Raw genomic sequence first — 26,201 nt, forward strand, 5'->3', positions numbered from 1 at the left:
ACTCCACCCTCTCCTCTGAAATAGATCTTTCACAGCTAGATTTAGCAGGGGAGGTAAGAAACCTGGAACTCTCCAGTCAGGCAGCTACCATCCATCTGCAAAGCTGCAGGCTTGGGCAGACCCAGGAAAGTGAGGGCATGACTGCTGGTCAGCTGGCTCCACCTCTTGTCCCTTTTATTTTATTTTATTTTATTTTATTCTATTCTATTCTATTCTATTCTATTCTATTCTATTTTTATGTTATTTTATTTTATTTTTATTTTTATTTTTATTTTATTTTATTTTTATTATGGTACCACCATTTATCAAGGAATTCAGACTTGAATTCATACAACCACCCCTAGATTTAATCCAGTTAGCCAGTCTGATCCATTTTACCCCTGAATTGGCAAGCACGACCTTCTCTTCACCTTTCTCTTTCATGCCACCCTCATTCACTCTCGTGAACCCCTGAAAGACCCTCTGAGGGATCGCCTGCCTCCAGGCTCTGCTCCTGCCCCTCTGAACACCCCATAACCAGGTTAACCTTCCAAAGCGTATTTCTATTCATGTCCTTCCCTAAGAACCTTCTGAGGGTCCTCTCTATCTCCAGGATAAAACTCGCCTCCCTCCCAACCCTGCACACAACGTCACGGACTGGCACACCAGCTCCTGTGCCTACAGAAAGTGGTCTTATTCTCCATTCCCTGACCCTGCCTTTATGGTGGTCACTGTGGACTTCTCAGCAGCCATTTCATCCCAATGGTGAGTCTCAGCAAACCTCAGTCATTCCCCACCCTTGGCCAGTGATTGACTCAGAAATGGACGTGAATTTGAATGTGCCCCATGTCTGCTGATGGGATGAGGATGAGGGGAGCTGTGCAAAGATGACAGATGTCTGCTGCACATCGTCCAGGAAGTTTCTTCCATCCTCAAAGAGAACCATGAAAAGATGCTATCACTTCTTCCTCTGGGCATGGGGGTGTCAGGACATCCAGCAGGAATACAGCAGCCTCTGCTGTCCGCCTGAGGGTGAAGTCAATCATGGAAAGGGCCTCTGTGCTTGATGACATCTTTGAGCTATTAAATCCACCAATCCTGGGGCCTGCTCTGCCCCTTGGCTTGCTCTTGGATAAGAGAAGACATTTCTCAAAAGAAGCAGATAATTATGTAAACAGTGACCACATTCTATTCTGGACCTTTGTTGGAGAGGCAGAAATTAAAGAGAGAACTAACGTTTCTCTCCAAATTGTCCTTCCAAAATATACACAGATAAACTACTTCAATTACTGGTGTTATGTAACAGAATAAATGGTTTGAAAAATGGGGGGAAAAAAAGAGAGAGAGAGAAAGAGAGAAAAAACATTTCTCATTTGAGTCTGCTTTCCTTAAAGTCAAACAAGTCCTAAATGAATGGCCTAAGCCTTCCTATTTCCCTGCTTTTGTCTTCTCCTGCTGTTCCTGTGTCGGGAAAGCCTTTCTACCCTCTCCCTCCTGCTTCCCTGTTCAAATTTACCCAATTTTCAAAGCCCAGTTTAATGCCCTTTCCTCCATAAAGCATCTCCAGACACATACATTAAAAGGAAAACAAACAAACAAACTCAAGTATGTTTTTCCTCTTGTCTGGCATTCTTTCCATTCTCGTTTTTATTGATATGAATATGACAGTGTTTACACATCTTTCATCCTTTCCTAAAAGCAAGCTCCTAGAGGGAAGCTAAGATCTTTGCATTCCCCTTCCCAATACTCAGTTCAGAATCCAACATGTATGGGAAATTCAATACATACCTTTTGGATGAGTTAGATAGATGGACAGACAAAAAGATAGACAGATAAGAGAGAGATAGAGAGAAAGAGAGAGAGAGAGAGATTCTGTCAATTCTCATTATTCTCAATATCCGCTGTAGTTATGTTCTATAAAGTTGCTGCACACACTGAATTAGCAAATATGAGCAGTTGCTCCTAGTGGAAGTACAGGGTTCAGTTCCGGCAAGTATCTGGTCACAACATTTTTGTCATCCATACATAACCTTGTTTTATGTGCATTTCTGCTAAAGACACCTTTTTTATATATATTGTTGATTCATTAACATTGAACTCATGGCCAATAGCATTATAACTCAGGCCTGAATGAAGCTTATCTAACACACATATTTTCTCTGTAAGGTACATCATGGCTTTCTTGTGCTTGGGAACACTAGACAGCACTGCAGCACTACACTTGGGGACCACCTTAAACAGCAAAGGCACAAAATTGCAAAAACATTGCACTAAATATACCACAAAAAGGACACTTGTTTAAAGTATAAGAGCTGAAAAAAGAAGGCAGCATGTCACCTTGTTCGACCTCAGCTGAGAATGTGGGTGACAAGCAACTCCAATTTTTCTCCACTCTGCACCTATACACAAATGACCACAGACAGCCCACAAGCATTGATTTGGGGGTTACAAATGCAAGTAGAATCCATGAGTAACGAGGCTCAACTGTAATGCTAACAGCCATTATCTCAGGCCTTGTAGGGAATATTGTCAGAGCTGTGCTAAAAATTCTGGCTGCACTCATGGGGAATGGGTGAGTCCGCACTCTGGTGCAGTTTTCTGGGCACAGGTAGCCACTTTCCTCAACATATCCATCTGGGGACATGCCACACGCCCAAGTGGACAGTGTCTCTGGTCCCTAAGGGAACTGGATGTCCCAGTTTGGGCAAAAGGATTGCCCGAGGAAAGAATCTGCAGCCAAGAACTGAGTCTGGGATTTACCCAAAAGGGAGAGAAACTAGCCCCATCCTGCCACCTATTTGGATATAGTCGCTTCCCAATATGAAAAGGTATTACATTCTAAGGGTTAGAAATGACATGTGGAGGTTCTGTCTCAAAGTGACTCTCTGGTAGCCAGGGGTTTTTCTCCAAATTATATTTCTATTCTACTTCTCAGTTTTTCATTGTAGAAACATGAAGGCAGTTCTCCTTTACCTCAAGAAACTTCCAGAAGGAAAACTTTACAAAGTGCCTTGATTCACTTGGAAATATTAAACACACACACAATGAAAGGTGAGAGTGTCCTTATTCATGAGCAAGATGGAGATGTATCTAACATCTTTGGATCTCTTCCATCCATCAGTCACGTACTTTGGCAGAAGGAGCATAAGGAAAATAATGATTCACACCTGGTCTGAGGTAATCGTGGAAGTCTGTCAGCACAAAGTACATGCAATTACAGTGTTCAGGGACTGCAGTTCAAATACTTGGCTGCAGCTGGAAGTCTAAACAAATGATGGCAGAGAGAAAGACACAATAAAGTTCTCTGGAGCCAAGATCTGCAAAGCACACTTTCAGGGGCTCCTGCTTTAGAAACCTGGTTAGGAATAATTTCTCTAGGGGGCATGGAACTGAGTTCATAATGGAAAATGGGCTTCCAGTGTGGCCTGGGACCTGCCAACTCCATGCGATTCTAACAGAGGGCTCTCTGAAATGCTGGATTTCAAAGACAGTCCATTAAACTGATGCTACAAACTAAAATGAGAGAGTGTGGTGAAGTGGGACATGAAGTGGGGTAGAGCAGTAGTTCTCAAAGCACAGTCCTTCTCTCACCCCACCAGCAGCAGCAGCAGCACCTGGAACTTACTAGAAATGCAAATTCTTGATCACTTTGGCCCACCCCAGACCAACTGAAACAAAAACTCTTCAAGTAGGGCCCAGTAATTTGTGTTTTAGCCAGCCCTCCAGGTGATGCACGCTAAAAGTCTGAGATTCACTGGCACCCCAGGAAATTTTGATGACCACCCTATAATTTCTTCACTGATAAATCAGGGTGAGAGACTTGATGTATGTGGTCCATTGCCTACCATCCCATTCTCTGGAAATCCCTATCCATCTGCTTTCCTATGTTATTTCTCCAAGAAAAGACAATATTTTGGAGACCATACCACATCTTTTAATAAATGTCAATTTTTAGGCAATGTGATTGCTTGGAAAATGATGAGTCCTAAGTTCATAGGCATGGCCTTGTTGAGTTATGACGATCAGACTTGCAAAATACTCCCGACTCACGATTCCCTTTCTCCCAATCCACTCTGAGGCATCATATCCCTGAAAATTACTCCAAATAGGCACTAAGCTACGCTGGGTCAAATTTCCAATATCTTTTTAACCCCTAAGTTGTTTCCTTCTCGCCCAATTTTTGCCCAATAACTTGAGAAACCTCCCCCTTGCTCCTTCATTAATCATTTCATCTCTCACTCTTCATTTTCAGCCCCAAACTGGCCTTTCTGGTGCCTAAAAAGAGCCCTGGTCTTGCTCCCTGGTCAATGAAAAGTAACAACCTACATCTTAAAGCCCCCTGAGAGGAATGGCCCATGTTACAAACCTCTAAGGCCTTCTGAGTACCCAAAATACCTTCAAAATTGCCAGAAGGTTTTCCTCCTGCCTCCTCCGTCTTCTCCTGCTCTTCCTCAAGTCTAAAACAAAATTATTATTTAATTCTTGCTTAGTCTCAAGTGGATTCTGTTGTGTCTCTTCACGGTTCAGCCTTTGGGTACATTACAATGCCTCTGTGGGATGTGACAGCTCCCACAGCTCCGTGTTTGTGGTGATACAGTTGCCTCGCTCTAAGTTCTCCTCCTGGGTAATCTGGGCAGAACCCAGCAGAATGTCTCAACCATCATAAGCAACCAATTCAATGCTTCCTGCATGAAAAGGAATCTGTCATTGTAGGCTGGCCTGGGAACCCAAACAGCACTTGTCACATTTGTTCCTGGGAAGGAATGTGTTCAGAATAAGAACAACTGGTTTGCATCTTGGGTCAGCATTTCCTTGTTACCAAAAACATCACGTGGCTCTATCAGGTCTTCATAACTGTGTTGCCCCTATTATAAAGCAATACAGAATTGACCCCTGGGCTAGGTGGGATAGTTTTCAGAACTTTCTCATAAGCCAGGCCTCATAGGTAAGGCTTCCTGGGACTGGGCACAACTGATGGTAGGATGAGCACGGGTGGGGGGCAGATGTGGTGATTTGGGTTTGTTATTTTCCCACCTTTGGGGTAATATTGCTCTGATGAATGCTATATTTGCCCAAAATTACGCTCTACCATAGACCTGTCTTGGGTGGAAAGTGTCAAGCTCTACAGTCTTGATCAGTATTCACTCAGGTGACACCACAAAGGGCAGCTGATAATTTAGTAATTCTTACAACCCTAGCCAGTTATTCCCTAGCATTCTCCTTTCCTTTCCTCAGTGCTCATTTTCTCTATCCTCTCTCCTTGTCTACCCTTCTTACTCCATTTTCAATTGGCTACTATATGGAACTAAATGATATTTTTGCTATATTTCTTGAATTAAATTTTATACTCCCTGCTATTTTAAAAATCAGCAAGGCATCCTCTGACTCTAAGGGAAAAAAAAAAAAAAGACAAAACTAACCATTAGACTATTTGAAGGTAGCTTGTGATGAATTTTCTTTTCTATGGGTCAGTTAATTTCATGTTTTTTTTAAAAATTACATACACCTGTTCTGCAATGTGTAGATTCCTTCTGGTCCATAGGCAAAATCCCCGTGTTCTCTGATGGCCAAGTCTTGCCCTTTATGATAATAGTTTTTTCCAGGTCTTCGGAAACCATAAGCCTAAGAAGGGACGACAGCAAACCCAATCACACATATAAAGTTCCACGGAATCAAACCCCTTTCTTTTGTTTCTGTGCTTTGGAGAAAAAGCATGAAGCGAAAGAGAAACTGCATCAGTGAGCCTTTTGGATCTTCACACTCACTCTGAAAAAGTGCTGCCATTTACGGAGTCCTTTAAAAAACTTTGTAATCCAGAAAGCCCCATGACTATTAAAATGAGGTTAAGTTTTGATGTTACAAAATTCCTTCTCAAAAGTAATCTCCCCCCTTCTTTCTCCTGAGCCCCATACTGTTCTATGGAACTGCCCCAGCGTCTGCGGTAAAATTAATTGTTCCTTTTTCAGTCAGGGTTCCTGCCCCTAACCTGCTACATTACCAAATATGGCACTTGTCTCTGCGTTGGCTCCCTGAGAAACAGACCCTGACATCTCTCAGGATCCATATGTGTTTTTATGCTTTTTTGAATCCTCAGTATGCAGCAGAGAACCTGAAACAGAAAAACTGGTTAAAAGGGGAAAAAAAGAAGGAAAGCTGGGTGAGGAAGGCAGACCAGGGATGTGTGGTTGCTCCTACCCAGGGCTTGTCTCAGCACTCAAATGAGCTTCAGGATTCAGATCAACACCAAGAAGGTTTCTTTGTTGATCACCCAGTATGCATAGAGCTAAACCAACTGCATATCCTGGCTCAGGTTCAGTGACTTCTGCCTTAGCTCTGACATCTGTGGCTCACTAGAACTGACTACCTAGAAAAGCAGCTGCTGGAAAGTGACATTTTATATAAACAAATAAGTGTGTATATGTGTGTGTATGTGTGAGAGAGAAAGAGAGACAGACAGGCATACATCATGAAACTTTTCTCCCTTTATGTACTGTTTTGAGACATTAGGCTTTTGGGAGGCACCCTGTTTAGATTAGAGCAACTGAAGACATATTTTCATCTGAGCTGCCAGACTCTGGCCAACACTAACAAGTGGGCCCCAGGTGTCAATGCCACGTGGTACCCACGCTGAGGAAAGAGAAAAGGCAGAGACTTCAGGGTCTGGAAATATTGTCTAGTCCATTACAGGGAGGCCCTCCTGACATCGGTAAGAGACACAGGCACTCACAATATGAGCAAACTTTCAAGACGCATTGTGTTCAGAGCCGGTTTTATGCTGATTTTCGTGAATAAAGGAATTCAATTCCTTAAAAGTAGAGAGTGTTGTCCCCTGGGGAAAAAGGCAGGAAGAGCCGTTCTAACAAAGTAACCGGAGGAGGTGGATGAGGGGGAATGAAACCTGCACGGGCACGCTTTTCATCCCCAAAGATTTCAAAACTATGCAGACTCATCTAGAGGTAGAGGTGGGATACCACACGCAGCGTTTGGGTGCAAGCGTCAGCGGGGGAAGAGGGAGGCCACCAGGCCCACTTCCTCCCCTGGAGACCGCAGGGAGCCCAGCCCCGAGCTGCAGGGCGGAGCTGCTGCGGGGGTCCCGCCTTCCGCCTCCCCCTGCAGAGGGACCCTGGCGCCCGGAGGCTCGCCCCGTGCAGGCGTTTGCGGCTGTGTTTTCTTACTTACTCACTCCCTCATTCCCCAGTTTAGAGGAATTTCTTTTAATCTCTCCAAAGGGGAGAGTTTGAACCCCGGACTTTATCCAAAGCTGCATCCAAAAGGTTCATAGGGAGTGAGGGCAGTGAGCCGCGCCGAGAACGAGAGAGGCTGGAGTGAAAAGGCTTTTATCCCGCTGCCTTCTTTAGAGAAGGGGGCGGTCAACCAGCCCACACAACCTAGGGCTATTGAAGTCTAGTTTCTTCAGGAGAAGTAGTTGCGACTTTTTTCCTCATCAAAAAATGAGGACGGCCAAAAAAAATTTTTAATTTAAATTTAAAAAATAGCAGAATACAAGATAGATCTTAGAACCCAAACACCACCTGGTGATCAATGGGAGCTGGGAGGGAAGCGTCACTCGCCCAGGGTATTTTTAAACAGAATCCAGCTTATAATGGTGTGCCGGTTTGTGTATATTATGTCCCCCAGAAAAAGCCATATTCTTTGATGCAATCTTGTAAGGGCAAATGTATTAGTGTTAGATTAGATTGGAATTCTTTGATTGAGTGTTTCCATGGAGATGTGACTCAATCAACTGTGAGTGAAACATTTGATTGGATAATTTTCATGGAGATATTACCCCTCCCATTCAGGGTGGGTGTTGATTGGGTCACTGGAGTCCTACAAATGAATTCAGAGACAGAAGGGCCTCAGAGCAAGTGAGAGTGACATTTTGAAGAGGAGCTTCAGCTAAGAGAGGACAAAATGCCCCAAGAGCAACATTTTGGAGAATGCCATTTCGAAACGCACCCTGTGAGCAAGCAGAGGCCAACCACGTGCCTTCCCAGCTAACCCAGGTTTTCAGAGGCCATCGACCTTCCGTCAGTGAAGGTACCCTGTTGTTGATGCCTTACCTTGGACACTTTATGGCCTTAAGACTGCAACTTTGTAACCAAGTAAACCCCCTTTATAAAAGCCAGTCCATTTCTGGTGTTCTGCAAAAGGCAGCATTGGCAAACCAGAACAAATGGTCACATAATGCGTGTCCTCTTTATTTATTTATTTATTTTTAAGAAACATTTTTGCCCTTGATTTCTCCTCTATATATTAAATTTTCATTACAAAAAAAAGAATTAAACATGTGGAGAATGACACCCGTGTACTTATTTGCCACCCAACATGAACAAATAGTAGCATTCTATTATACTTGCTCCATATCATATTTTAATATGAAAGGTTACAGAGAATCAAAGTAACTCTTCACTCCCCATCCTCAAGGGAGACCTCCCTTCCTCCCTACCCATGGATAAACACAACCATGATGCTGGTGTGTGATTTCCATTTTATGCACTGACTACATAAATAGGTCTCCTTAAATATATATATATAGTTTTGTATTTAAATTTACACAAATGGCCAATGCAATCCCTATAAAAATTATAGCAGCATTTTTTTGCAGAAATGGAAAAGCTGATCCTCAAATTCATATGAAATTACAAGAGAAGACTCCAAATGGCTAAAACAATCTTGAAAAAGAACAAAGTTCTTTTCTGAAATCAGACTTCCTGATTTCAAACCTTACTACAAAGCTACAGTAATCAACTAGTGAAACTGGCAGAAGGATAGACATAGACCAATGGAATAGAATTGAAAATCCAGAAATAAACCCACACGTCTATGACCATTGATTTTTGACAAGGGCACCAAGTCCATTCAACGGGGAAAGTACAGTCTCTTCAACAAATCGTGCTGGAATAACTGGAAACACACATGCAGAAGAATGAATTTGAACTAAAACTATAAAACTCTTACAAGAAAACATAGGGATATATCTTCAGGATCTTGTATTAGGGCTGTGTATGAGTTCTTAGATCTTACACCAAAAGCACAGGCAACAGCAACAACAACAAAAACAGATAAAATGACTTCATCAAAATTTAAAGCTTTGTGCATCAAAGGACATTATCAAGAAGATGAAAAGACAAACTATAGAATGGGAGAAAATATTTGGAAACCACAAATCAAATTAGGGTTTAATATTCCAGAATATATAAAGAAATTCTAGCTCAACAACAAGAAGACAAACAACCCAATTAAAAAATGGGCTAAGGATTTGAATAGACATTTCTCCAAAGAAGATATACAAATGGCCAATAAGCACATGAAAAGATGCCTCACATCATTAGCCATTAAAGAAATGCAAATCAAAACCATAATGGGATACCACTTCACATCTATTAGGATGGCTGTTTTTGTTTTTGTTTTTGTTTTTTTTAAAGAGGATGAGAAGAAAATAGAACCCTAATACCTTGTTGGTGGGAATGTAAAATGTAAAATGGTTCAGTCATTGTGGAAAATAGTTTGACAGTTCCTCAGAAAGTTAAACACAAAATTACCATTTGGCCTAGCAAGTCCCATTCCTAGGTATCCCCAAAAGAATTTAAAGCAGGGACTCAGAGAGATATTTGCAAACCACTGCTTGTTGCAGCATTCATTTTTCACAATAGCCAAAAGGTAAAGGCAACTCAACTGTCCATCAACAAATGAATAGATGAACAAAATATGGTGTAGCCATACACTGGAATATTATTCAGCTGCAAAAAGAAATGAGGTACTAATACATGCCATAACAAGATGAACCTTGAAGGTTTCTTGTTGAGTGAAACAAGTCAGCACACACAAAAAATATTACATGATTTATCTTCCATAAAATATTTGGAAAAGGTGAATTCATAGAAACAGAAAGCAAATTAGTGGTTACCAGGGCGTGGGGAGGGGGAAATGGGGAATTATTGCTTAATGGGTATGAGTTTCTGTTTGGGCTGAAAATATTCTGGAAACAATATTGTCACATGAATTTAATGTCACAGAGTTGTTCACTTAAAAAGGGTTAAAATGATTCTTATGTGTATTTTACCACAATCTTTAGAAGTAATTATCTTTTTAAAATTTAAACAAATGAATTCATACCATACATAAATAGGGTGTAGCAACTTTTTCCACCTACCCTTTTATCTTTTAGATCTATTCACGTTAAAACATGTAACTAACTCATCTGAATTTTATATAGTATCGACATGACATATTATATGAACATATCCCACAATTTATTTCCTACTAATGGGGGTCCTTTTGCTATTGCAAATATTGCCACACTAAACATCCTTATCCATGTTTTCTTGTATATGTCTAAGAATTTCTCTAGGGTATATTTATAGAAGTAGAATTACTGGGGCTATGGAGTATGCACTTTCAATCATATTAGATATTATCAAATAGCTCTCCAAAGTAGACATATCAATTCATACACTCATTAACGATCTTTGAGCTCCCATTTGCCCATATGGTCTGTGCCGATTTGGATATATTATGTCCCCCACAAAGCCATGATCTTTTAATCCATCTTGTGGGATATTTGGATTAGGTTGTTTCCATGGAGATGTGACTCATCCAACTGTAGGTGATGGTTTTGATTCCATTATTTCCATGGAGGTGTGGCCCTGCCCATTCAGCATAGGTCTTGATTAGCTTACTGTAATTACTGTAATTAGTATACAGAGACCTATAATTACTCAGACAGAAAGAGCTCAGTGCTATAACTAAGCGAGACATTTTGGAGATGGCCGTTGAAAGCAGACTTTTGCTGATGCTTTGGGAGATGCTAGCCCAGAGTTTGGTCCAGAGAAGCTAAGAGAGGACAAAATGCCCCAAGAGCAACATTTTGGAGAACACCATTTTGAAACACAACCTGGGAGCAAAGGAAGAAGATGCCAGCCAAGTGCCTTCCCAGCCGACAGAGGTGTTCCAGATGCCAATGGCCATCCTTCAGTGAAGGTATCCTTTTGTTGATGACTTAGTTTGGACACCTGTATGGCCTTAGGACTGTAATTTTCTAACCAAATAAAACCCCCTTTATAAAAGCCAGTCCATTTCTGGTATTTTGCACAACGGCAGCTCTAGCAAACTGGAACATGGTCCTGAACATTATGAAACTGTCAGACCTTCTAATAATACTTGTCATGGTATACAACGGAATAATTTTGTTTTAAATTAAATATTCATCTGCATTTCCCTGATTACTACGAGCATCCTTTCCTGTTGTTATTGGATATATGAGATTTCCCCTTTTATAAATTTCATATTCTTTGCCTGGTTTTTCCCACTGAGTTGTTAACCTTTTTCTTATTGATTTATAAGAGATTTCTATATATTTTAATTACCAATCAGTTGTGTATGTTGCAAATGTCCTCTTTAGATTTGTTCACTGCACATTATGTTTTAAAATGTAAACTGAGGAACCCTAAGTTAAACCATGGATTTTAATTAATAGCACAATTATAAAAATGTGCTGTCATCCATTGTTACAAATGTTCCATGCCAAGGAAAAGTGTTGGTGGTGGGGTGGTGTATGGAATCCTGTATTTTGTGCATGATTGTTCTGTAAGCCCATAACTTCTCTAATAAAGAAAAAAAATTTTAATGTAAACTGAGAAGCCTTCTGAATATATATTACTCCTGAAATAGTCAGTACTATTCCAAAGTCAGAAGAGAATAGCTTACACACTATCAGATCTACACGCATCAACAAAACCACATAACTTTTATATTTGGGGAGCACTTTATCCCCTTAAGCCATCTGTTAATCACCTAATTTCAGCCTCGCAGAAAACTTAGGAGGCTAGCAGGGCTCATATCTTCATGTGTAAAATGTCAGGATTGGTTCAGTGGCTGATCATCAAATCCTTTTAATGATCAAAGTCTGACTTATTAACTCTATTTTGCAGCTGGGAAAATAAGAGACCACTCCTCTAAATCCTAGTCATCTGATCCTTTGCACACAAAGAGTCCACACTGGGGCCACACTGAGAACTGTACAGGAGGGGAGGCAGAAATAGGATTCCTTGTCAGATCTTCTCCAAAACAGGGACTGACAGTCACCCCTCTCCACTCACAGAATGGAGTGTTCCTGCTCCCAATAAGAAAGGGTCATGAGAACACAAGGATGAACACAATTTTTTTCTGAACAATAGGGGGGCTGGGGAGAGGGGATGTGACTCTGTACTGGGTGTATCTTGTGTGGAGATGTTATCAGGTTTCCTCGCTAGATGCAAGTTTCTGTTACAAAGAAGAAAGGGGCAAAACTCAGAGTTTTTTATTTGTATGGTTACATCCAACATATCCGTTTACCCAGAGCTTATATTTGAGACTGTAACCGAATAGGAGCGGGATGAGATGAAGCACCACGATAAAAAAGGCTAAAGCGTCGGAGATGAACAATACCTAAGGCAGCCAGCATGCAAATTTTCCCCAGACCTGTGGTCCCAAGTAACCATGCAAAGAGATGCAATGCCTCTGGTCGTGTAGTGCAATGAGTATCTTCTTGGCCAATTCGATCTCATTGTTTTTCACATACTCTTGGGGGACGGAAGGCCCAGGCAGGTCCTGGGAGTATCTGGTGACCAAAATTTTCCCGTTTCTGGGTACACTGGCTTCAGGCAGGACCCAAATACTGTTCGCAAACGGTGTCTTCTCTGTTTCCCCAGAAATCAAATATATACCTGAACGAATTATGCAAAATTCTGCTAGTTTAACTCTCTGGTTAAAAATAAAAACTAAGATACAGAATCTTAAGCAAGTAAATGCAGTCTGAATACACTACTTAATGTTTCACCTTGTGTTTTATAACAAAGATCTAGTGCTATTTTTATTACTATGGGAACAAATTGCAGAACAAACCTTTCTTCTCCTGCCTCTGATAAATGAGCCTGATTCCTTCCCAGTTAAGCATAACAGATGTTCCATAAATATCTGCTAAATGCACAAGTAAATGCTTGGTAGTACCCACTGCATACTGGTGACTTCTAATTTTAGAGCTTCAAGGAGTTGGCAAAACTTAGGATGGGAGAAGAATTCACTTGACCACTGCAAAAACCAATTAAAAATAATCCCTAGAGTTTTCTAACCATCCTTTACGTTGGAAAGGACTTAACAACCATGAGAATATACGCTAACATGTCTTCACATTACCTTTTATTTTAAAGACACATTAACAGTACCTTAGTGTTACAGCCTATATATCTCCTACAAGTTTTCTTTTAATCTTACATAAACTTTTTAAGAGTTAAGACCTAAAATGGAAGAAAAACTTCCTAAGAAACACTGTGCTGGGTGTGGAGAATAAGGAGCCTCCTTCCCCTACCAAGATCCATGGAACGCTCCCTGAGTGAGGCATACGCCTCAGTGCAGGGGGACCTTGGAAAGTGCCAATTATTGTTCCAGGAAAAAAAAAATAATAATAAGCATCCAGATGACAGGATGTCAGCAAAGCAGCCACTCCGGACCACGTGGTCAGGACGCTCACCTTCCATTCCGCACAGCCTCTGGAGCACAGGCCCCTCCCTTTGATCACAGACGGGCAGAGATGAATTGGAGTGAGATTCAGGGGTCCGAGACTCAGGGCTGCTGCACCGTTCCTCCCAGGCAGGTGAAACCCACCCGCAGCGCCCTGAATCCCCAGCCCCTTTCCTCCTAGAGCAATCTGTCCCTCTGAGGAAGGTGGTGAAAGAGGAGAGCTGGACCTCCGTGACCCCACTGGGGTTCAAGTGCAAGTTCCAGGCTGTACCGGCCCAGGGTTCCACACAGAACAGAAGCTGAGGCAGGGCCTTTTCACTGCCTTGGAAATACAGTCCAGGAATTCTGGAGGAAAGATGAAACAAACACGCCAACGAGGACTCAAGGGAACGTCACTCTTTCTAGAGCAATTACACCTCTTCAGTCCAACGCTAAGTCCCCAGTCTGCCCTTAGGCTCTGGTCTCTGCGGCTTAGTTGTAGGAAAGGTAGTCTATGAGCCGAGGAGGGATGTTCAACTTTGCAATTTTCTCCAGCCCTCTGACGCCAGCAGCCTTCCTCAAGCTCACTCTGCAAAGCTGTGACAGGGTCAGAGGTGTCTCTGAAAAAAAAGAGAATAACGTGCTCAGATGTGGCCTTTTTCTCTCTAAGCCGAACTCGGCAAATAAATTCTTTAACTCCCCCCGCCCTCGCCCCCAAGTGGAACATGATTCCCAGGGGAATGACTCTCCCTGGCCACGTGGGACACGACTCCCAGGAATGAGCCTGGCCCTGGCATCAAGGGATTGAAAATGCCTACTTGACCAAAAGGGGGAAAAGAAAGGTAAGAAAGGTAACAAAATAAGGTTTCAGTGGCTGAGAGATCTCAAATCGAGTCGAGAGGCAATCCTGGAGGTTTCTCTTATGCAAGCTCCAGCTAGACATCCCAAATGGCCACAGTATGCCATGCTCCTACCACAGGTAGTTCCCAAATACCTAGGTCCTTACCTGAGATTCTATAAAAGATTCACTCACTAAGTTTTATCTCTCAGAAACTTAAATCCACCAGAGTGTTCCTGTGCCAGACAAGTCCTAAAACCCAGAGGCAACAGCCTCCGTAAGAACAACAATCAGATACAGCCCCCTTCCCCATACTGTCAACACCCTCTTTCAATATGAACAAGTTAGGGTGCTCACTGCCTAGACACCCCTGAAGATTGACAAAGTGATCAAATGAGAGGAAGGGATAGCAATAGACAAGGATTTAACAAAGGATTACAAATACTGAAACTGTATATATATATATGTGCTAGGGTATTAGAATAGCTAGAAGGAAATAACTGAAATGGTGGAACTGTGACGTATAACATTCTTTGAAATTTGCTCTATAGCTATTTGTCAAATTGTCCTTTGAAAGTTACCACCTTTCTGTGTACATTTTATAGTTCTCAATAAGGAAAGAACTGAAACCATACATTTTTTGAAATTACCTATATAACTGCTTGTTAAGCTGTACTTTGAAAGTTAACACCTTTCTGTATGTATATTTTATAATAATGGAAATAACTGAAATTGTGGAATTGTAACCCATAACATTCTTTGAAATTTGCTCTCTAACTACTTGTTAAATCATACTTTGAAATTTATCACTGTTTTATATATATATATATATATATATATATATATATATATATTCAAGTTCACAATTTTAAAAATGCATCAAAAAAAAAAGAACAAGTTTGCAAGGGTAGTTTGAGCAAATAGCATAATGTCCATTGACTTAATACACATGAAGGGAGAAGTGGAAAAGCCTCCCTTTTCCCGGGAAATGGGATGCCCCCGCCTGCCTTATCTGGAAGCTCTGTTGAGAGGGTTTAGTGTGGGAGGTGGGGGGTGAGGGGTGGCATAGGTGCAGGCTTCCAGCTGCTCTGAGCTCACTCTTGCCAGTGAACGCTGCAGCAGGGTGCAGGGGCGTCCCAGACTCGCAGACTCAGCTCTGCAAACCAGCGGCAGCAAAGTGCTCCAAACGCAGGTGCTGGTGGCAAAGGGTGGGGACCTGAGGCCCTCGGCTGGGGCTCGCGGGAGTCAGCAAAGCAGCGGTGAAAGCCGGGCCGGAGGGGCCCGGGAGCCTAGCGGCGGAGGACAAGGGCAAGCCGGCCTCACTTTCGTAGTACTCGAAGCACTTGGCCGGGGCGCTGCTGCTCCACGCGTAATCCGAGGGCTTCTTCCCGCGGTTGTCTCTGGCATAGATGTTGCCTCCGAACTCGACGAGCATCTCGATGAGGTCCACGTTCTTCACCTTGGCCGCGTGGTGAAGGGCTGTCTCGTGAAGCTTTGCTGCGTTCACGTTGGCCCCTGGGGTTCCGGAAAGGAGAACAAATACGATCAAGGAGAGAACCTGAAGCCAAGAGGAACACTAGCTGGTATTTTTACTCTCCGCTAGGTACACGAAAGCGGCCCCCATCCCAAAAACAAAATCTAGACGGACTCTACCGTAACATTTTCAAAACCCGGAAGCACAAATTCCTTTTTTTTTTTTTTCCTTAAGAGAAGGGGGCTAAAGATGGGTAACAGTAGTAATGAAATTAGAAGGAAAACCAAAGAAGAAAAATAAAACAAAAGCCTCTCTCATGAGTTAAAAGTCAGTTCTAACACATTAGAAGTCTGCCCCCAAGCTCCTCAGACCTCTGACAGCTCAGGCTGAACTATCCAAAATTTCCTGCCTGTCCTTACAGACAAACACAACACCACTTCTTCCCCCCTGTGGGCATAAAGCAGGGGCTCTAAAAACATTCGTTGAATGAAAGAATGAATATTCTTCAAATACAAATATTCCCTTAGAAAAGGGGACAACAACATCGCGTTCAAATAAAAGATGGAATATTTTAGCTGCAAATTCAGCTCTTCCCTCCAAAACTGGCTGGGGATAACAGCAGACATTCAAAAAGATGCAAACAGTTAGTAGCTAAATACAGCATCTTTAAAAATGCACTAAAAATAAAGATTCCAATAAAAATATGGGGAAACATCATTCTTAGGAGACAGTTATCACCTATTCTATATGATGAGATGGATCTCCAAGAACCTCAGAATTTCTTTTGGAGAAAATACTAACTACTTCAAAGTTCACTCCTGAGTAATAAGGAGGTTATAAGACAAAGGTGATGAGAGAAAATTATTTTACAGAAGCCAAGAAAATACCTCAGCATCAGTAAAGTCACCCCCCAACATAATAGATTCAAACCACAATAAAATATTATCAAAAGTGGGGTTTTAAAAAATCAGATCTCCAGCTTATCCCCAATTAATAAGAAATTTAGAGAGTCAGAAGAGGAGGAAATGAGGAGGGATAAGGCTATTAGATTTTCTAGTACCACTGCTCAAAAAAAAAATGAAAAATCCTTCTTTCTGATTTCTGAATTAAAATATTATTAATTCCTAATAGAACATAAGAACTAGGTTCATAACAGAGTCTATTGTGTGATCCCAACAATACAGCAAGCACTTCTGACATTAGAATACAAGTGAAGAAAAGTTTTTCTCTACTTCCTACAGCCAAAACTCGGAATCTCTCGATCAAGAAGAAGGCTAAATTACCTAATTACTTAATTTGGCAAAAATTCATTACAAATATATAAATATATATAACCAGTAAGTTAAATAAAAGAAATATTTTCCCCACAATCAACCACTCTATCACACAGGGATTTTCTTCCAATACTTGCCTATAGGAATAAATATTCGTTATACTGTTGCAATCTTAACGCAATTACAGATTTTAATGCTAAATGCAAACTTGTAATGAAGAATCAGTTGTAAAGCCCACAGAATTGGAAGTCCAAGTGGTTTTCTCTCATGTCATTAGTTCAGCAACATTCTTGCCAATTGGGAAGGAGAGAGTCTCTCCACTTTAAGGACAGAGAAGGAGGCACAGGGGAAATAAAATTGCTTTCTCAAGATCACAGAAAAAACTACGGGGTGGGGGAGTGGGGGGGAATGGGTCTAAAGAGCACACCTCCCTCAGCCTGATTGTTACGATGACTCCAAACACGAACCCTTGGGCAGGGCAACTCCTTCAAAGAGGTGATCTTCCCAAAGTACTAAGTGGGATCCCTTTGAGATGGGTGCCTGGCATCATTTGATTGGGCGGATAGGAAGGAATGGTGAACAACAAGGGAAGCTGGAGTCTCCACGAAACAACAGACCAGATGTACACATAGGAACCTTGAAAATATGGTGCTCGGTGAAAAATAAGAAATAGAGTAAGATACATACCACAATACCATGTATGTCGATTAGAAATACATGCTTCACGCTGGAGAGACATTGCAGATGGAAGGAGCTACCCCTCCTTGTTCTGGCACTTCCATTTTGGTTTCCTTCTTGCTCCTGCTACACTCCTGCCAGAGGTGCTCTGCCAATGAGCTGGCTCTTGGTGCCCCCCACAGCTTCTGCCTACCTGCACTCTGGATGTACGTTTCCTGTTTGCCCAGTGACTGTGGACAAGTTCTGACCAGGGCAGCCCGGAGTGCTTCACCCATCCAATGGGGCTACAACCACATCCTCTCCCACAAGGTCTGAATCCCAGCCTTAGGAGGTGGGACTCCCCTTCCATATTGGTCCTTGGGTGAGTGCTCCCCCTCAGCCCTAGAGTATTCGTTAGAATTTTCTTTTAACCTTCATAACTACTCCTACATTAGACTTAATAGTTCTTTATAATAAATTTTCCCTGTTCAAAAAAAAAAAAAAAAAACTATACATGTCTCAATGACAATATGTACCTTACAAAAACACATGGAGATAAAAGGAGCTAAATAAACACATTAGAATAGTCTGGAAACAGGGTCAGGGATAAAAGAGCGGGAGAGGGGGGGCAGAAAGTGGCTTTGTGTGGACCAATGATTATAATGTGCCTTGAACTGAGGAGTATGATGAGAGAGAGAGAGGGAGGGAGAGAGAGAGAAACAGAGAGAGAGGATGGAAGGAGGGAAAGAAGGAGGGGAGGAGGGGAGGAAGGGAGGAAGGGAGGAAGAGAGCCAACAAAACAAATAATGCCATCTGACCATTAAAAACTCTCAACTTTATGCTTCAGAGGACAGGGGTCAAAGTCTTTTCATTACCAAAAACCTGACTTCAAAGCAAAATAGGATTAAACTGGATTCAGGGTAAAACCTTCACCAACAGAAAGAAGAGGCTGTCTCATGCACCTCAGCACTCCAAGAACCTGGCACTCTCCCTGGAACATAAGTAAGCACAAATAGCTCAATATAGGCTTGTTGAAACAATAATTACTAAAAGTGACAGGGACTGTGACTAAAAGAGAGAAGCATAACAATCCTCAATAAGCCACGTCTGAATGTGTCTAGCAGAGTTAAATATTTACTGTTGGTGATCAGATTAAAAAATTAAGTCACCATCTCCAGTCCTCCTTTGCAAAAATAATCTGCGGTTCAGTGACTTGGACTCGCTGCCTACAAAAAGAACAACAGTTTCTGTGTCTACCACTGGTGAGGTGCCAACCTGGCGGCTCCACCTGGCTGGGCTTCGCAACCCAGGCCTGTGCCCTCCCTGAAATCACATGCAAAATTGCCTGCATGCATGTTTTTCTAGGGACATGGTCTACAGCTTTCACTAGATTTTCCAAGGGGTCTGTGACCCACCCCCAAAAGTTAAGAACCACTAATTTAAAAAAGAATCCATTTATGAGTACTTAGGGATCCACTGTCCTCTTCTACTTTTCTGTATGTATGAAATTTTCCATCATCACAAAACTTTTCTTTAAGGAAAAAAAAGATTCTATTTCATTTAACAAGGGATGTTAAATGAGACCACCTCATCAGATTAGACTGGCAATCAAGGATTAATTTTTATTCTGAACAAGAGCTAACAACGTGATGGGAGGCAGAGAACATTAAGTAATAACACTAAAAAGCACGACAGTCAGACTTCCCCTGGAGGATTCTAGCCATCATTTAATTCCCCAGGAATAAAGAAACTCCCCCTGAAATCTACTGGATAACCTGTTGAAGGCTACAGAGGACATCAGGGTTACCTTCCTTTCCAACCCACCCCCTTTGTACTGCCACCTTGCAATTTGGGCTTGGTGTCCCGGTAGGGATCAGTGGGACTGACCCAACCTCCTGCTCCACAGTAATCGGTTCAAATAGCCCAAACCCAAGCCAGTCAGAACTTGGTAATGTCTCGGCCAATGAAATTGGCTTAGGTTTGGTCATGTGATCCAACTCGGGCCAATGAGACATAAGAGGAGGCGTGCCGGAAGCATCTGGAAAGGAGATTTTTCCATACTTCCAAAAAAGCTGTTGGGAGCATCTCTATCCTTCTAGAAAGCAAAGTATTTACATTTTAAGCTTGAATTTGCTGCAGCCATTCTGCCACTGTTAGGGAAAGCAAAGTTTAGGATGCAAAAGGCAGAAGAGCAAAATTCAGAAAAACTGAGCTCTTGGTAACGTTGCTGAACAACTAAATCAAACCAACTCTTAAATCTGCTCTACGTCTGACCCTTCATGTTACCTGAACAAAGATATCACCTTTATTGTTTAACCTAGTTTGAGGGGTTGGCTTCCTAGTTCGTACAAAGGACTAAAAGCTGATATGAAGTCCTAACTAATGCATAAAGGATTTTGGGGTCAAAAACACTAATTCGACCCTCCATCTGATATCAACTATAAAATAAGGAACTTAAAAAAAAAGGGGAGGGGGGACTAACTTGTATTGAGCACATCAACCAGAATCTACAAAGGGTTGTTGTACTGTAATTTTTCTTATTTTATAAGTGCAACAGTAATGATATTGCCCTTTTTTGACAGAAATAGAATCCAACCACCAGGTAATCAATTTGGCTGAAAGACTTTAAGATCACTTCTAATCTAGATATTTTATCACTGCATAACTTTAAAAAAATCCAGTAACTACATACAGAATGAATTTTTTTCACTGAAATAAAGACTCAAAAGTGGTACACAAAATTGAACAAGTTTCACCAATAGAAAACTACATATAACTTAAGCACAAATGATCATCACCTGGAGAGAATTCATAATCCTACTTCTTAATGGTTTTGTTTTTTATCCTGAATCCCACTCAGAATGGATGAAACTTCTGTTGTAGACAGTTCCTGAGTACTGATTTGCTTTTTGATGGTGGTGGCGGCTGTCTTTTACCTTGGGAACCTCTCTATCTTGAGCCTTTTTGGGACATCTAACGATGACCTAGATTCCAAAAGTTCCTGTCCCCTACACACGGCTCACTCCATGTAGTGTTAAATCCCCATCTCTTCTTGATTTAGACACCAACCGTATTAGGCAGAGAGTGTGGATGGATCCCTGTGTCATTTAATAACAATTATTAGCATTTGTTGAGCACCTACTATGCAGCAGGTACTGTGGAAATGTCATCATGAATCCTCCCAACAATCCTGCAAAGTAGGATTTATTTTTCTCATCTTATGGTGACAGAAACTGAAGCCCAAGTTCTCAGCTAGCAAATGGAAGAGTCAGCTTCAAGCCCCATTCTGTCTGACTCCACCACCCGGCTTTCTCCAGCTCACACTGCAGGTAAACCCCAACGCACCTGCATTGAGCAGCACCTTGACACAGTCCAGATGCTCCCTTGCACAGGCAACGTGCAGAGGAGTCCCGAAATGGCAATCGTGCGCTTCAAGATTGGCCCCGACATCAATAAGAAGCCTCACGCATTCCGAACTCCCTTAAAATAAATGGAAAGGTATCAAAGGAGTCAATGATTATATTTAAACAAATAATAAAAAGACAGAAACAGGAGCTGGAAGAGGTGAGCCCCCATGCTTGATTGCAAGGGTAGAAAAGGGGAAAGAGAACTATTTTCCAGCCTAAGGAGCCAGTCACAAGTCCCACCGGGCCCTTGGGAAACAAGGAAACATGCCAGCCCTCTGCTTTGAGAACAAGGAGTTTGGGAATGCCACTGATGAACAGTCAGAGAAGATGCTCCTCACTGTTCCTACAGGGTCCTCACCAGGAGAGAAAGTGTTTCCTACCTCCCAACCCACAAACTGGGCCTGGGGTAGCACCAAGCTGGTGGTAATGACACATAACTACTGGTATCGTGAGTCTGAGTCTTCTCAATGAAATTCCCTCACCCTTTCTTCCTGTGTTGTTTCTCTCCAGCATCTCTGATGACTCCTTCTCTGCCTCCTTCCCTGGCTACTCTTGCGGTATTTTTAATGCAGGTTTGGATCAAGGTCCAGGCCTTGGCCCTCTGCTCTCTTTTCCAGCCCACATTCTGTTGAGACTCCATCCTCTCTCATCACTTACTTACCTCTTCATTGCTGACACCCACCAAATTTCCACCTCTAGCCCTCAGATGCAGCCCCACATTGACAACAATCATCTGCAGCCATTCTCATTTGGATGTCTTGACCACTACAAATTCTTCTCCTTCCCCTTCTCTGGGGGTCTCTACTCCTAGCCAACTCATTTCAGCCAGTGGCATCCCTCCCAGCTCAAACCTCAGAGTCAATTTAGACCCTTTGCCTCTCTCCGTCATATCAGATCCTATTGATTCTTTCCCATAAACTTGTTAGTGAGTCCATCCCATTCCATCCATTCCCATGCCACCATTTTGGGCCTCAGGTGTTGTGCATGTAGATTCTTGCCATGACTTTAATTCATCAATCTGCATCCAGGATATCCCCTTCTGCCACCATTTCAGTCTGTAGATACACAATGACCACTAAATGATCCTTCCTCATTTGTTTCCTTGTCAGCTCAACATCTGTTCCAAAACCTTCAATAGCTGACAGAAGCAATCTCTGGTGCCTGCGGGTGTTGGAAAGGTGACTGACCTGTGTGAATCAGGGTGCAGACCGGAGGGAGCAGCCCTGTGGGGGGCTTGGGGCACATCCCACCAAAACTCATTCAAAGACAAATAAGCACCATGTAGGACAGACAAAATATAGGCCACAGTTATGCAACCTTTGCTTTAAAAAGGTAGACTCTAAACTCCTCAGCCTGTCATTTAAAAACTTTCCATAAGCTGTTCTCACCCTGAATTGCCAGTCTCATCTTTGTTGCTCCTCTGCTTGGAACTTCTGACCTAGTAGGACTGGGCAGGTAATCATGCCCCTGCTTGGAGTGACCTTCTTCTTGTATTCCCACTGCCTTAGTTTCCTGGAGCTACTGTAACAAAGTACCAAAAACTAGGGGACTTAGAACGACAGAAACATATTGTCTCACAGTCCCGGAGGCCAGAAGTCCAAAATCAAGGTGTTGGTAGGGCCATGCTCCCTCCAAAACCTCTAGGAGTTTAGAATCCTTCCTGTGTCTTCTGGCTTCCGGTGGTTTGCTGGCAATCCTTGGCTTTCCTTGGCTTGTAGCTGCATCACTAAAATATCTACCTCCATCATCAACATGGCCTTGTCTCGTTTCTCTCTTCTCATCTTCTTATAAGAACACTAGTCATATTGGATTAACGACCTGCCTTACTCTGGCATGACCTCATCTTAATTTAACTAATTCCATCTGCAATGACCACATTTCCAAATAAGGTCACATTTTGAGGTACTAGAGGTTAGGACTTGAATACATATTTGAGAGAACACTGTTCAACCTATAACAACCAACATACAACTGAAACCCTTCTATTCTTTGAGGCCCAGTTCAAATCCACCTGCTCCCTGAAGCCTCCAGGACCACTTGCCCCCACCCCACCACCAGAGCTGTGGGAGCCACCCCCTAGCCCAGCCTTTGGGTGCTGGTCGTCATTGATGTGTTTGGGTCTTGTCTCCCCACTGGATTGGGAGCTTACAAGTTCAAAACCCCATGAAAGATGAGGGAATGCTTGCAGAGCTGACTGATGTCTATTATTAACAACCAAAGGACTGTAGGGGACTGGGCAAAGAAACAGAATCATATCACAGAAACCACTATTCACCCCCACACCCACCCCAACTCTGGGTGAAGACTGGACAAAGAAAAGCTTAGCATCCCACAGCTGAGGGGGACCTAGGACCAGAATTAAACTCAGAACCCTCCCCCCCCACCTCACCCCCACTCCCTAACCCCCACCCCACCCCACCCCCGCTAACAGCTGCTACTTCCTGTCTGCATTGCTTTCTTCCCGAACTTCTTTAATCCCAGAAAGACAAAAGAGACTTATCAAGAGCACACGCAAAAAAAAAGGGGGCTTAGGCTGACTGTGGGAAATGACAGGGAAGGCAGGCCCCTGGGATGGCCCTGGGGATTTGGCCCGGCGCTGTGGCCGCCACTCACCGCTCATGCAGGCCTCGTGCAGGGGGGAGGCTGTGTACAGGGGTGGGTTGACCTTCGCCCCGTGAGAGAGCAAAAGCTTCACGCACTGGAGGCTCCCAGAGGCACAGGCGTCGCAGAGCGGGGTACTGCCGTCAATGTTGCGGGCATCCACCTGGTTGGGGGGCGGGGGGGAGAGTGTCAGGGAGGGGGGGTAGAAGCCACGTCCCTCGCTTTCTCTTCGCGACCCAGATTCATCTCTTCTGAGTTTCTATTCAGTGCTAAGGCCCCGAACTAGGCAATGGGAGTTCAAAGACAGAAAGAAATACGGACTGGGGGAGGGGGTGAGGATGGGAGGGGAGGGTCCCTGGGAGCCTCCTAAATACCGGAATTGTTTTGTTTGGGGTTCTTTTCCCTCAGGGTCCGTTTAAAACCAGCCTCACTCTCTCCCTCACCCCCAGCACCCAATGAGCACAGAGCAGGAAAGAAGACCCGATTGCAGGGTGGGGAAGGCAGGATGTAAGTGGGTATTAACTCAGCCTCGATAAAAGGAGTGCCTGAAACTGCGTAACACGCCTCCTCACGTTTGAAAAACCTAAGACAGGCAAAAGGCAACTCCCCAAATTGGCAAATTCTACCCAGAAGGTGTCCAAATTCAGCTCCGATTTGGTGCACGCTCAAACATGTCCCACTTTCTCTTTGACCGCCTTTCATATCCAAATGTTTAGAAAGAGCAAGCTGTTCAGACTTCTTCCCCACCCCTGGAAATCTAAGTTCTGTGGCTCCCGTTTAGTTAAAACTGCCTTCCCTTCAGCTCAAATCGGAATCCACCAACACTTCTCCGCCCTTTCTCACAGATCCCCAGTGCGCAGTGACGCCCCCCAACCCCGGGCTTCCTCCACACCCACCTTTAACTCTTGCTCTCCTTCACTGATTTCATTTCTTTCCCTGTGTTTGCATATCCCTGGGCGTTAATCCCAAGCCCTGTCTTTCCCTCCCTCACTAATGCTTCCGGGTTGATCCCATCCCTTTCCGGACCTTGGGGGTCTGACCTGGAGACCCTCACCTGGGCCCCGGCAGCCAGCAGCAGCTGCACGCACTGCGCCTGGCCCTGGAGACTGGCGGCGTGCAGGGGCGTGATGGAGTCCACCGTGACCTGGTTGACGCAGGCGCCGCGCTCTATCAGCTGCTGCAGCTGCAGGGCCTCGCCCCGCTGGGCCGCCTCGTGCACCGGGGTGCGTTCCACCCAGAAACCTGGAAGGGAAAGCAAACCTAGGGTTGGGACCATGAGACTTCTATCCAGCACAAACGAACAGAGGTGAGGCTCCAGGGTCCCTTTTTCTATACCCAAGACTCAATATGATCATTAATTGGTCCATACGCCATTCATTAAAATTTAAAATCCTTCAGCGATCCCCACTGCCTGTAAGATAGGGTCCAAGCTCCTTGGCATGGCATATGTCTTACTTTGTCAGGGTTGCTGCAGCAAATACCACAGACTGGTTGACTCAAACAACAGGAATTTCTGTCTCACAGATGTCTAGATGTCCAAATCATGATGTTGGCAGACTCATGCTCTCTGAAGTCTGTAGCATTCTGGTGGTAGCTTGCCAGCAATCTGTAACTCAATCTCTCCCTCCCTCACATGGGGCCATTCTCTCTGTCTCTTACTGTGTCCAAATTTCTTCTGCTTGTGAGGATTCCAGTCATATGGGATTAAGGCCCACCTTGATTCAGTTTGGCCTCATCCTAACAACATCTTCAAAGACCTTGTTTACAAATGGGTTCACATCCACAGGACATGTCTTTGTGGGGACATGATTTGGTCCATAACAGCACTTAAAGGCCTTTGTGATCTGGACTTTGCTCTCCTCTCTGACTCATCTCCCACCACTGCCCCCTCATCAGCCCACTGTCCGACCACACTTGTGGCTAATCACTGCCCCCTTCTGTTTCACACCCATGTCCTTTTGCATATACTCTTCCCTTGGCCCACTCAGCAATCTCCTGTTTCAACATTTACACACTCTATGATGGTCCAGTCGAAATATCTCTTTCTCTGGAAATCACTTCTCCCCCAATACCCACATATACACACACACATATTTCAGCACTTACACCATCTCCCCTCCTCATGGGAATTCCCTGAAGGTAGGGACCATTTTTGTTTTTTAGTGTTTTTTTTTAATACAGGTTTATTGAGATTATTCACATACCTTACAATCATCCACAGTATACAAATATTCACAGTACCATCATATAGAATCCATTTTTGAACATTTCCTTACTCCAAAAAATAATAAAAATAAAAGTAAAAAAGAAAACCTAAAACCTTCCATCCCCCCCATCCCACCATACTATTCATTTACTTTTTGTCCCCATTTTTCTACTCATCTGTCCATACACTGGATAAAGGAGCCATGCATGAGATTATCATAATCACACAGTCACACCATGTAATCTATACAGTTATACAATCATCTTCAAGAATCAAGGCTATTGGG

At 43.2% G+C, this 26,201-nt stretch overlaps 1 protein-coding gene across 1 annotated transcript in view; it reads right to left on the reverse strand.

Moving 5' to 3' along the window:
* Nucleotides 1–12,257: 12,257 nt before the first annotated feature.
* ASB13 (ankyrin repeat and SOCS box containing 13) overlaps nucleotides 12,258–26,201 on the reverse strand; it is a 33,420-nt gene continuing 19,476 nt past the window's right edge. Inside the window, exons 2-6 of the mRNA XM_037847880.1 lie at nucleotides 24,764–24,951; nucleotides 23,722–23,872; nucleotides 21,047–21,181; nucleotides 15,620–15,811; nucleotides 12,258–14,078 (exon numbers count right to left, since the gene is read on the reverse strand). Of these exons, the coding sequence (XP_037703808.1) occupies nucleotides 13,951–14,078; nucleotides 15,620–15,811; nucleotides 21,047–21,181; nucleotides 23,722–23,872; nucleotides 24,764–24,951 (794 nt within the window). The 3' untranslated portion in view covers nucleotides 12,258–13,950. The remainder of the gene's footprint in view (nucleotides 14,079–15,619; nucleotides 15,812–21,046; nucleotides 21,182–23,721; nucleotides 23,873–24,763; nucleotides 24,952–26,201) is intronic.

This window comes from Choloepus didactylus, chromosome 8, assembly GCF_015220235.1.
Source record: "Choloepus didactylus isolate mChoDid1 chromosome 8, mChoDid1.pri, whole genome shotgun sequence".
NCBI classification, from domain to species: Eukaryota; Metazoa; Chordata; class Mammalia; order Pilosa; family Megalonychidae; genus Choloepus; species Choloepus didactylus.